Here is a 13,544-nt window from a genome sequence, read left to right as displayed (position 1 = left end):
ATAGAAATTTTGAAATGAAGGGGTTGGGCTGCACACAGTCTAAGCTTGGATGCTGACACTCCTTATTTGTCCCCCATGGTCAAAGGACATTATTAACATGCATTACTACCTAACATGGTATGCAAATCAGTTTAAAGAAGGACAACTATGGTTCTTTCAGGACATGTGAAATTGACATAAAATTGTCTTCCCTCTTTTCTCCTCAACATCTCATAGCCCACCCCTTGTGCTTGCATTGCAGCTTCTTCCAGGGCTCACCCTCCTCCTGACTAACCTGTGTTCAGTAGGCATTCCCCCGGAAGCATTTCTGGATGTTGCTCTCCAGGTTTTCCATTAACACCACACTTTTAGCCTTCTATTAGCATTGTTTGTTTGTATGTTTCATTCACTACCAGGTAGCAAGGTCTTTGAGTACAGGGCATGTGTCTATTTTGTTCACTTCTGTCTCAGGTGATGAGTGCTTGGCTCAGCATGGTGCTTGGAATTTGTGTTAAGCTTGATAAATATTTATGAATAAATGAGTAGTATTTTTACTTTATTTGATTGATTTTCTCGCTAACAGAAACAACAGTCCAAGAAGAACAAATAATAACAGGTCCAGATTTATATCCTCTGCCATTAACTTATGAATCAAGTCACCATTTTTGCCAACAAATATCTCTGAGTTGACATCCTTTCTCCTGGAGGAAGCTTATCCAAAATAAGCGGGGTTTGCACTTTCTGGGAGCTAAGTTTTGTGGTTTATTTTATAAAGGATAGAAAATTTAAAACTCCACCTTTTGTTTTTGGCCCATCTATATTTTGTTATTTAAAAAATTTGCTCAACAAAGGTGGCTCACAGGTTGTAGAATAAACCAGACAGTGCAGCTTTTTCTTGTAAGAAGTGATGCCCACTTTGTGGACAAAGAAACATCACAGAAAGGTTGGTATTCACCTTCTTGCAAGAAGAAATCTCAGAAGTAACCAGATGACCAGGACTGAACAGCTATCTTAACTGGAAGGTGAGACAAATTTGACCCTGGCTGAAGTAGGCCTGGACTGCCCCACCACATGCCAGCCAATGGCAACACTGGATTTTGTTATATAGCCAGTGCGTGGTACATCCAGCCGTGTCCTGTACTCTCTCTCTTTGCAGCTCTTATTCCTCTGTCTCTCTTCCTCTTCATCCCCTCCCTGTCTCCCTTTGTGCTGCACAGAACATCAGAGCTGGTGTGCATTAATCTTCTGACTGTTTCAGCATCAAGAGAGACAAGGGCGCCCACATATTAGAAGCAAGGCTCTCATTCATATTCAGGGGCTAGGCGCCCGACATTCTTTTAATCTCGTTAAGCTCTGGAGGAATGAGGCATACATTAATTGAATGAGACACAGCATTAATTTTTGCAAGCAACTACACCATTAACAGCCAAGACACAGGCTCAGGGTGACCCAAGGGTTTTTAGGGAGGGCCTCTCCTCTGTCTCTGGGTACTCTAGGAGCTACAGGGGACACATAGAGAGAGAGGACACAAGAGAAGGCATAAGAATGAGAGACAGAGGCAAAGAAGGAAGACCAGGGAGCTAGGACTCAGCTTCTTCACATTTGTAAAAATGCTCTACTGGCTGATGTGATTCAAGTTGAGATGTGGTGTACATCAAACATCTATTCTCCCATCCCCCTAACCCCCTAGGCCTGATCACCAAAATAATGACCTGTGGTGGCTCTGCATTTCCCTCCTCTCTTCTTTTGGTTCTGAGCCTCATGCCTGTCTGCACAATTTGCACTGCTGCTAGCCTTTAGGGCAGCGATTTTCAACTGGTGTGCTGCAAGAATTTTAAAAACATGCAATACCTGATTATTTAGCCAGGGGTAATGACCTCGTTTCCCTTAGATTGACAAATAAAAAAATGACAAAAGCCAACAACAACGACAACAAAATAGCCATCTACTGTAAATGCCCTGTCTTGAACTATAAATATGTAGGTCATAGAGTAGGATCTTATTGGTCACATTGCATAATAAGGTTGCATCTGATTGGTTAATTCTTGGTACCAGAAATCCTTATATACAAGTATAGGTACCTGATTTTTTAAAAAGTCACTTTGGAGCAAAAAGGGTAGATAATTACTATTATTTTTGGTAAATCAATAAAATTATACCTATTTTTTTTGTCAGGTCAGCAAAGTGTGTGTGTGTATATACACACACACACACACACACACACACTCCATGGAATTTTAGTAATTAGTTTAATGTGCCATCAGATGGAAAAGGTTGAAAATTACTGCTCTAGGGGATCATGGTCCAGAGGATTTGAGCTAAATCTGTTCCGCCTCTACTCCTGTTACAAAAGATGGGCTTGTACCTGACACCAGGAAATGCTACATCTGTTCACAAACCTCAGTATCTCTATTTGCCACATTTAGTGTTAACAGGTATTAATCAGTAGGCTAAGGAGCAAATTCATGCTGATTGAGGTTTTAAGGATATGAAAACGTTAATTATTGTGCTAATGGGTGATTTTTATTGGTTTATTTAAAAACAGATAAAAAATGTGTAAACCTAAATATGTGGAAGCAGTTCATTGCTGGTTGTGAAATTCCAGGTTATTTTAACCATGGTCAACAGTGTGATTTTCAAACTCTTCAGAATCTTTGGTCAAGGGAGATCTCATCCTGAAGCTCAATATGTAAATCTATATGCTGTGGCTAAAAAAGGAAGGGAGGTTAGGCCAATCCCATCTGGCCTAGCTTGAACCCTGGGGCTGCATTGAGAAGCTCTGCAGAAGCCCAGGGATGATGCTGTAGAGCCCACCCTCAAGTCACTTGCTGTGCCCTGTCCCAGTTATACTCCACCATTTGGCTTTGTTTTGTCTCTACCAGCAATGATTATCTGTTATTATTGTGTATGCATATTTGCTCATTGTCAGAGTCTTGTCTTAGACTGTTAGCTGTGTGAGGGCAGGTGTCTTGTCTGCAGGCTCACTGCTGTATTCGACCACCCACAGCAGGACTGGGCCCATGGTAGGCACCCAAGAGTGAGGTCCAGATCTAGTTGGAACTGCTGATCTGAGTGGAATAAAAGAACAGAGTTAAGATGGTGCTGGTGTAAAAGAAAATACTTTGGCTTCCCAGATAGAAACTGCATTGGCTTTGGGTCCTCAGGGCCTTATACCATTAATCTCTCAACTCCAATCATGCATCCATTTTTCCATTCAACAATAAATTTCTACTACTAAAACTGGGTTTCTTCATTGGCCCTTCCTTCTCTTTATTCCATCCTTGCTTTCTGCTGTTCAGAAAATAGGGTTTGAGCACCCACTATGTGAAGACCCTGTGCTAATTCTTAGGTGTGAGAGAAAACAGACATGGCCCCTGTCCTCATGGAGACTGTCATCTGCCTGAGGAGAAAGGTATTAATATATGTAATAACACACAATAATAAGAATGTGCAGTAACCAAAAGTGGTTAGTGTTGGGGTGGGAAAATTCAGAAGGCTTTCTCAAGTGTAGATGAGGAGAGTGGTCTGGGAGTTGATGGTGGAGAAAACAATGGGGCCTTGAGAGCTAATGGATGGAAAGGAGGTGACCCGGTATAGTGTAGGGGTGAAGGATTCTGGGCAAACAGAAAAGCATATCCAAAGACTCAGTAGTAGAAGGAGTGTGGTTAACACTTTCTAGTTTATAGTTGCTAGGAGGCTTTATTTAAATTATATGTACCCAGAGACTAACCATGTATGAATGGGAACTTAATATTCAATGAAGATGGTACTACAAATCAAAGAGACAGGTTGGATTATTAAATAATGGAAACATTGATTCACTATTTGAAGAAAAATAAAACTGGACTACCAGTTAGCACAATGTACAAAGGTGGAATCCAGTTGGACTAACGACCTCATGTAAAAGCTTTGGAGAAGATATTTGCATTGATTAAAACTGAGCAGGGACTAATATCTAGGCCATACCATGAATGCTTGCAAATCAACAAGAGAAAGACAGGATCCCCAATGGGGAAATGAGCAGGACTTATTTTATAATCTCATCTCTGTTTCCTTTCTATTTCTGTTTCCTTAAGATTCTACAGCACTATAATTTTAGTCTTTTCTAGAAGAGAGGATGAAGAGACACCCAGACACTGGAGGGATGGATATTGCTGCCAGTGGGTCCCCAACCTGTGACTGAACACCTTGACAGGGCCTGAGGCTGGCAGGATCTTGCTAGGCCACCAGGTGGCGCTCCACACATCTCCAACTCAGAAAGGAAAGATTCTCTGGAAGGGTATGCTCATTTAGTATAAAAAACAGCCAGCTTTTGTAATTGCCAACCAGAATGAACAAAATGTTCTCCCTAAATGTGTAAGGTGGGGGAATCTGAAATTCTGCTTTTGTTGGGATCTTGAGTAACGCGTCAGTGCTTCCTCATGACGAATTCCCTTTAGCTCCTCTGGGGAAGCCTAGAGAACACTGGCTGTCCTAACCTAAAGGACACAGGACAGGGTATAGAGTTTCCTGCCCTTGAGCAGTTAGAAGCGGCACGAGTGGTTACAGGGGAGCAAAGCTGGGGTTTAGGGAGTGGAAAGGGGAGCAAGGTGGCTGCTTGGCTGAAAATCTTTGTGTGTCTGGGCATGCCTCCCACCAGCTCTGGTCTTGGGTTTCTGGAATCTCAGAGCATTGCTGTGAGGGTTTCAGAGAGCACAGGTTGCATCTTTGAGATAGCAGGCTGCATTCACCTGCCTGTGGGGTGGGGGTTAGTCAGCAGGTGAGGCAGAGGCTGTTGTACTCTGCCTGGATCTGCTGCCCTCATCTGAATCTCTGCCTGGGGCCGTGCTCTCTGCCTTAGGAGTTCTCAGCTCACTGAACTGGCAGGCTGGGCAGGCCAGCGTGTTCATGTCCCAGGAGCCTTCCCTACCAATGAAGAACAGCCTCCTCACCTTGGGGGCAGTAATTTTAAGGGATACTCCCATAGTCACTCAGGTCCCCAGTTGTCCATGGGAGCAACCAGCTCACCTACACACTGTTGCTTGCCTCCCTTTGCTACCTTTCCCTCTCTCTGGCTTCCTGGGATCATCTTCCAGATAAACTCCCTGTGCCTATAAGTAAGCAAAATTTGCCATCCCAAACTGTGTTTCTCTGCCATGAGGATTATTTTATTTTTAAGAAACAAAGGACTCAAGAAGAACCTTTGACCTTGCCTCTTATTGCCTAAAAGAATAGACAGAAGGCCTGTTCCCAGAAGGGAGTTATCCTCATAGATAACCGTAGTGTATGTGAACTAGGTGTGGCAGGGCCTAGTGATCCGAGTTGCTCTGTCTCCCACTATCTCTGCATGGCCCAGCAAACATCTGTTTACCAAACATTCGATTTTCCACTTCCTTGTGAATTGTCTTCCTCCCCTTCAAAGTCCCAAAATACTACCTTTTTCTCCTTAGCTCAGGATGGCATATGTGCCTCAACTGCCCTATCTGTTCTTGGGCCCTATATTCTTATGGAACCCCTGTACATATGTACATAGTTAAATTTGATTATTTTCTCTTATTAATCTGTGTCATGTCAATTTTACTCTTAGACTAGCAGATGAACCTAGATGGAGGAAAATTTCTTCCTCCCTTATATACCTCAGTTTTTGTCTCTGGCTTTGCTTTAGGAAATTCAAATGAAGACAACAGGATAATTATGTACCTTTGATAAGCAGCTCAGATGTTTTCAGAGTTCAGATAATAGAGAAAAAATAGAAGAAGCAGATGAGGAAAGGAACTACAATAAACCTCTAAAACACCTTGACCTGCTCTAACTCTTAATTTTTGCAGGCAGTAGTTTTAAGTATCTCTTGTTCAAAAAACCAGTTACTTTGGGTGTACAGAGCCTTCAAAACTGATTTGAAGACAATCACTGTGAATGAGAAATTCAGGTTTGACTTTTTCAGTTGCCTCCAGTTCTGTCTTGTGAATAGAGAACATACCTTCCCTTGGCTACCACCCGAGGTACAAACCTAGCTTATAAAATATTAATTGGGTGATATTCTTTCCCCGATCTCATAATGGATTCTGACATTTTAATACTAGCGTTTTGGATGCACACAAAGTAAAGAGAACTGAAACCTGAGTGACAAAGCCTCCTCTATTTACATTTCAGAACCTTCCAGATGCATTCTTTTGTGAAATTCAGCACCTAGCTCAGTCAAACCTCATAGCAAACAGTGTTGAAAGAGGTTAATGGTGGGTTTGTATAAATTGTTCTTGCTTTATTTAGGTCCCTAGAAATGAAAGTATCAGCACAAAGTATGTTTATGGTTCCATTAAATCACCAGGAAAAATATCAAGACAGTTGTAAAAAGGAGAAATAAAGTTGGGTGAGTCAGCCTAAGTAAATTAAGAACCAATATGATGCTAAACTCAGAATGAGCCAGGAGTCACTCCGTTCTCCAGCATCTTGTTGAAAGATTGTGAACCCCACTCTTTCATCCTCTTTCTCTCCTTCTCTTTTTTGGAATGGGCACAGGTTTGGGTTTCTAAAATTCTAGTGTCTTGCCGCTCTCATTTCCAATGCCTTCTGTAAAGATGAAATTGTTAAATATCCCTCTGGTGGAACTTAGTGAAAAGGTTCTAGGTAGAATATATTTCCTTAAAGATGAGATGCATTGTACAAAACACAATGAACACAAAACCATTTTGAAGATTCTGAGCATGTTTATAACAATTCATACACATCTCCTCATTGTCTACAGTCTTTGAGTCTTACTGAAATGTTTTTGATATTGCCATGAAAGAGTACAGAAAAGACAATTCCATTTATATAAAGTTTAAAAACTGGCAATAAGCAAAGTCTGCTGTTAGAAATCAGGATTGTGGTTATTCTTGTGTGTATGGGTAGTAACTGGGAGGGGACACAAGGAGGGCTTTTGGGGCACTGGTAATGTTTTGTTTTTTGGCCAGTTTATTAACATTCATTGAGCTATATGTTTGTGATCTGTGCACTTTTCTGTATGTTATGCTTACATAAAAATTTAAAAGTTTATTAATATTGTCATATAGGTTAAAATAAAAATATTTTTTCACTCTTGTTAAATCTATGAGTCCCAGGTCTCTTGTGACAGTGGGAGTTTTTGCCAGGCCCTGGCCAGCCTGGAAACTAGGATGTGATGCATTTTGGGGCTGGCTGCCCAGACCAGGGTCTACTGTTTGGCAGGGGACATCTTACCTGCGACCTTGGAGTTGTATGCCACTCCTACCCCACAGATATTGTTGTTGGCTGCGGCAGAAACTTCCCCCGCACATCGGGTCCCATGGCTGTGGAGACAAATAAAGACAAGTTAGATACAGTTTCAAAAGAGTCTGGAGGAGGTTCCTTAAATTCTATCAACTAGAAGCAATTTGGTTCTTTTCAATGGCTCAGTTAGCCCGAAGCCAGCACTTGGCCCACCTGATTTTCGTCTGCGTATTCCAGCATCCCTTTTTTCTCTCCTCCCCCTCCGGCTGCCTTCTTGACCTTGGTTTATTTCTACCAAAAGAGGCTTCTTGGAACATTTCAACCTTGAAATTTGATCTTTACTTTAAAATTTGAAGTATTTGCCTGCACAAAACACATTTACAGGTCTCTGGTGAAAAAGAAACACCATATAAAACAGGTTTGTACTGGTTGGAAGAGCTCTGATTTTTTTGAAGCACTAGAATTGTGGGCTGGTGCTTAATTTCAAGGCTGGCTCATCCATTGGGTTGTAATGCTGCCTGTCAGTGATGGGATAATGCTTCCTTACCTTTTTTGGATGATAGGCTTTCTTGAAGATGTGTTGAATGCTATAAATTCCCATTTCCTCCAGGAATTAAAAACACATATTGGCAACATTTTGCATAGTTCCACAGAACCTTTGAGGCCGACCAGATTAAGAACCCCAGGCATTTATTAGATCATCTTTCTGGGGTTTGCCCGGCCTTATAATTCTGAGCAAGGCCTTTTCTGGGCTCATGTTCTAGAATGTTCTGTGCAACAGACACTGTAATTCCTTTAATTCTCTCCCTTTTGCCTGTCTCTCTTCCATTATACCATGGGTTCCAAATAGTTCTTCACCTCCTGTGTGTATTTTCCCTTTGCTTGAATTGGCCTGGTGACTTGGGTTGACCCGTAAAATTCAGTGAGGGGGATGATGAACCACTTCTTAAGAGGCCTGGAAGCTTCTGTTTCCATCAGCTGGAGCCAGATGCCATATAGAGTAGCTTGAGCTAGCCCACAAATAGATGGAGCATGTGGAGAGGAAGGCTCAGCAACCTGTAATGTTTCAACACCTTGGATGAGGCACCTGACGTATGTGACACCTTCCTCCTCCCGTCCAGCCAATCACCTGAGTCAGCAGCTATTGGAAAGAGATGGGCTGTCCTTGTCCAGGTTACTGTGAGCAAATAAATGTTTGTTTTTTAAGCCACTAAGTTTTAGGGTACTTTATTAGTGGCACTAGAGAACTGAAACAAGCATAAACTCTTAAGTCAATCAAAATGCTGTTTTAATCCTAAACAGCAAGACGTGAAAGTCATCCAAAACTACCAGTCCTGACCCTGACCAGTCCATTTTGAAGGTCTATGAAGTAGCTAAGGGATGAAATAGTCCCGTTACCAAGTCTGCTAGAACAGGTGAGCACAGTCTGCTGAAGGGCCAGTGTTTGGAGGGCTGGCTTTTTCACTTGTGGCTCAAACTGTGGCACACAGTAAGGAGATATGGGTGTAAGGGTTGACTGGCTACAGGGCCCTAGGAAGTTTTGATTTCTGCAGTATTGACTAGCAGACTGTTTGCAACATCCTCTTAGGACAAGCAAAGCTATTGCACCAGCCTTTATATATACACACAATTTTTTCTTTGTGTGAATAAGAGGAAATCCTGCCTCCATAAAAACTACGTATTTCCTGGGCTCCAAGATCCCTCTGAAACAAGGATAAAATCTGTATATTGCATCCAAATAAATCCCAAAGTTATTATAGAAGTTGGCCCTTGTGGTGCAAGGTCTATGAAAATGTACAGTGTTGAGCAAACCACTATCTACTAGTCTAAATTTTCTGTAAACCACATTTGAGTTCTTAAGAAGGTGTTAGTTAGGGTGCAACTTGACAGGAGAGTGTCATGGACGTGGCTTTTATGGTGGCTGCCTTCTTACTCCAAATGCTGAAGAAATTGATAACTAAAGTATTGACAAACAGCACAAGACCACACACATGTATCTATATACATAAAATGATATATATACCCCTTTATATTGATTCACATGTACTTTATATATTTACTTAAAGATACACTTTATTTAAACATATATTTACTTAAATATATACTTTATTTAAATTTATACTTATATAAATTTAAATTTATATACACATATAAAATATATAAAGAAATATAAATAAATTTATATATAACATAAATAAATGTATTTATTTAAATAAAGTATATATTTAAGTATATATTTATTCTATATCTACTTGTATATTCATGAATATATTCTTATATATTTATATACAACTTATATGTAATATATACCATTACATTATCTATATACCCACATATCATATTTAAATATATACTTATATAAAATATATACCATATATAAAGCCTATATATGCTTTATATATATATGCACAGATTTAAAAAAATGGATACTGATTAATGTGACTTGCTGGCTGTTTGGCTCATACTGAACAAACAATTTTTTAATAAAAGTTTAAAAATCAATGCCATATCTAATTTGACTGAGCACTAATTTCCTTATTATTTAAAAATCAGCCCTGTCAAGATCTCCCCTCTAAGACCTGAAATGTGCACTTAGGCCTTGCCTGGGCCAGTCAATGCTTTCACCGACAGCTGTGGAGCATGCAGAGGTACTGATGGAAGCCTCATGTGTGTGGACCCTGCTCTATGAGACTTGGAGCTAGAATGACCAATAGCCATCTGCTAGTTGCTAAGTAGTTATTCATTAATAGGCACTGTGCTCAGTGCTTTTCTTGCTTCACCTGCTTTGATCTTCACAGGAGGGCTACCAGTAGGTACTGTTTCATTTTACAGATGTCAAAGTTGACTCTTAGAGTTGCTGCTGGCTCCAAGGTGCACAGCAAGAAGGTGGCTAAGTCAGGGCTGAGACCAGAACTCAATTACTGAACCAACCCACTACCCTCCCCTGTGATGATAACTTCATCTTCCCCCCAAACTGCTCTCTAATGGCTGGAGGACAAATTCATGTGAACTGGCTTGAGCAAGTGAAAGACATTGAATCCTTCTATATTCTTGATTTTGGCCTTTAAGTGGGGAGATGAATATTACAGGCTCTCCAGAGGAGCATATGGGAAGAAACATTTCATTGCTAAATTAGGCAACACTAATTAATTATAGGCAAGTAGTGGAGGCTTCCTGTACTTGTTCACCACACCATCTTTTCACACATCTGGGCCTTTGCAAGCTCTGTTCCCACTGCTTCGAATGTTTCCCCTCAATCCTGCCTTCCTGATTGTCTCAGGCAAATGTGTTTGCTCCCTGAATGTCAGGAAAATATTTTTTCAAATCCATTTCGTTTCGTCCTTTTGCTTTCTTAAAACACTCAATAGCTACCCTTTGTCTCTATAATGAAACATAAACCTGTCAGAAATGGACATAGTTGGAGGGGGTAAGGGTCAAATATGTTTGCTTGATTGGCCTCCTTCTAATGAAGGAGGTGAGTGACAGGAGTTATGGGTGTGTTGCATTGCCCAAATGGCCCCAGTCTACTACTCTCTGGGGTGCATGTCATTGGCAATGTGATTTTCTTGCTCCTGCCATGAAGAGTGGAGCACACTTTTCTGTTCCTCGAATCAGGCTGGCCTTGAGACTTGTTTTGGCCAAAAACATGTGGTGGAAATGATGAGCTTAGCTTTCAAGAGGACTTGCAGCTTCCCCTTTCTCAGGTGTCATGTGGACAAGTCCAGGATTGCCTATTAGATGATGAAAGACTTTCAATCCCTTGTGCCTCTCACCTCAGCTGATAGCCACCCATCCTTCAGACTCGTGAAAGAGGCTGTCCTAAACCAGTGAGCCCCTGGTCAACCTGCCAGCTGACTGTGGACTCATGGGTGAGCCCAGCCACAAAGCCCAGCCTGGTCCAGATCAGCAGAGCTGTCTAGCTGACCTATAGACTTGTGAGCAATTTTTAATGCTTATTGTTTTAAGTCACTAAGTTTTGGTATGATAGTTATATGGCATTATTTGGCATAGATACCTGATACAATGGATAAACAAGGCTGGAGGGACAACACATGGTTAACCTGTAGGGTAATGGGGTTAAAACCTGGTATGTTATGATGACTACTGGGGCTTCTGAAACAGCTGCAGTTACTGTGGAGATGTCCAAGTAAAAATCTGAGGTGTCACCCCTGCCCCTGGGGATCTCCAGTGAGAGAGGGCAGGCACACCCCTTCTTTCCATGTTGCTGGCTTTCCTTTAGAGTGATCGATCATTCCACTTATTCTTTCCAGCCAAAAGCATGTTTTCTATATGTGCTACATTCAAGTCATAGAGTAAGATATAATGAGCAATATGAATATAACAAGTATCATTTACTGATAGCTACCATGGGCTGGGCACTGTGCCGAGAGTTTGGAATGCATTATTTTACTTAATCCTCACAACAAACTCTTATTCCCATTTTAAAGAAGAAGGACTTGAGGCATAGAGATATTAGTCACTTCTCATTAGGAGGAAGAACCAGAATTCAAACTCAAGTCTGCTGCTTCTAAACCCCTGCTCTTAACCTTGACACTTGACTATCAGAAACTCCTGACCATCATATATTGCTGGCTATCAGAAATGTGCAAATAAACGTGTGATGTTTCATTTTATGTGTCAACTTGGCTGGGCCAGGGGGTGCTTAAGTATTTGGTCAAACATTATTCCGGGTGTTTCTGTAAGGATGTTTTGAATGAGATTAACATTTATATAGGTGAAATTTGAGTAAAGCAACATACAGAATACTGTGCATGACCAGTCAAGGCTTCCCAGATAGCCTCAGTGCCAAAGGAACCTGTAATTACAGGGCACATTCAGGTATTTTATATTGGTATATATGTATATATTTTATTTTATTTTTTATTTTATCTATTTATTTATTTTAATCCTCACCTGAGGATATGTTTTTTAAAAATTGATTTTAGATAGGAAGGGAGAGAGAGAGAGAAACATTGATGTGAGAAAGAAACATTGATTGGATGCGTCCCATAAGCACTCCATCCAAGGATCAAATCTGCAACCTAGGTATGTGCCCTGATCAGAAATTGAACCTGCAACTCTTTGGTGTATGGGACAATGTTCCAATCAACTGAGCTACCCAGCTAAGGTGTTACATATTTTTAAAAGAATTAAATATATAGAGATACAATTGAAGCCCTCCTTGAAGGCATTATACCTCAGCGTTAACCACTAAACAGAGTTTGACAACTGGAACACCCACGCATGCATGTTTTTGTGCAATTACCTTATAATCAGGTCAGCATATAATATGTTTTCAAACTCGATATAAATGTTTCATAGTATGATCTATTCAAACTTTGCTTCATTTATTTGTATTTTTGAGGTTTATTCATGAATTTGGTTTTAGTGCCATGTGTTCACCTATAAATATGCTGAAATTTACTTATTCATACTCCTAATGATAGGTATTTAGATTGCTTGCAATTTCCTTGCTATTATAAATAATCTGAAGAAAACATTCTTGTATATTATTTCCTTGGTCATATATGGAGAGTTTCTCTGGAGGTATGTATTGGGTTGGACAAAAAGTCCATACGGTTTTTTCTGTAAAATAAAAGATGCATGTTTCATTTTCACCAATAACTTTATTGATTTGGATATTTTGAGTATCTCGCATGTTGTATAATGTTCATTGTTCTCAATTAATGTCTTGATTTGATCACTATCCACTTTACTTTGACACGATCAGTCACAGCACTTTCTCCATACACTGAACAAATCATTTTTTGGGTTTCAGTTGCATTTCTACCTTTTTTGAAATAATAAAGCATAATATGCCAAAAATGTTGCATGTTTTCTTCTATCTTCAATATTAAAATGGCTGCACAAAAATTCATCAATTTTGATAAGTTTTTTAAAAAATGCACAACGATATGGCACAATTCAATTCACAATTCAATCTAACAAAATTGTTTTGAATAAAGTTAAAGACAACTAAGTGCTATTAGAGCCATCTTATGGAAAAAAACTCAAACAAACTTTTTGGCCAACCCCACACATAAAGGTGAAAATAGGTTTATGGATATATATTACCTCCTGCTTAAACATCCTTGCCAACATTTCATATCAGCAAAATTTACCATTTTTGCTAGTCTAATGGTGTGAAATGGTATCTTGTTGTTTCATTTTGCATTTTCCTCATTACTAGGAAGGATGAGCATCTTCTCATATGTGAACTCACTCAAGTGTTCTCTTCTGTTAATCACTTGTGCATAACTTCTGTCCATTTTTCTAGTATCTTTTCTCTTTGATTTGTAGCCATTCTTTATATATTTTGGACATTTAATACTGTTGTTTTAAAAATAAAACTTGTTGCA

The 13,544-nt window shown here is 40.0% G+C and overlaps 1 protein-coding gene across 2 annotated transcripts in view; it reads right to left on the bottom strand.

Moving 5' to 3' along the window:
* The window catches only part of PCSK2 (proprotein convertase subtilisin/kexin type 2), a 294,059-nt gene that overhangs the window by 49,087 nt on the left and 231,428 nt on the right, over nucleotides 1–13,544 (bottom strand). For both annotated transcript variants that reach the window (XM_024559813.4, XM_053927192.2), the window contains one exon: nucleotides 7,177–7,265. In XM_024559813.4, the coding sequence (XP_024415581.2) occupies nucleotides 7,177–7,265 (89 nt within the window). The remainder of the gene's footprint in view (nucleotides 1–7,176; nucleotides 7,266–13,544) is intronic.

Source organism: Desmodus rotundus, chromosome 6 (assembly GCF_022682495.2).
Source record: "Desmodus rotundus isolate HL8 chromosome 6, HLdesRot8A.1, whole genome shotgun sequence".
In the NCBI taxonomy this organism is placed as follows: domain Eukaryota; kingdom Metazoa; phylum Chordata; class Mammalia; order Chiroptera; family Phyllostomidae; genus Desmodus; species Desmodus rotundus.
The sequence above is the reverse complement of the archived record's forward strand: the minus strand, read 5'-3'. Positions and strand labels throughout refer to the sequence as shown.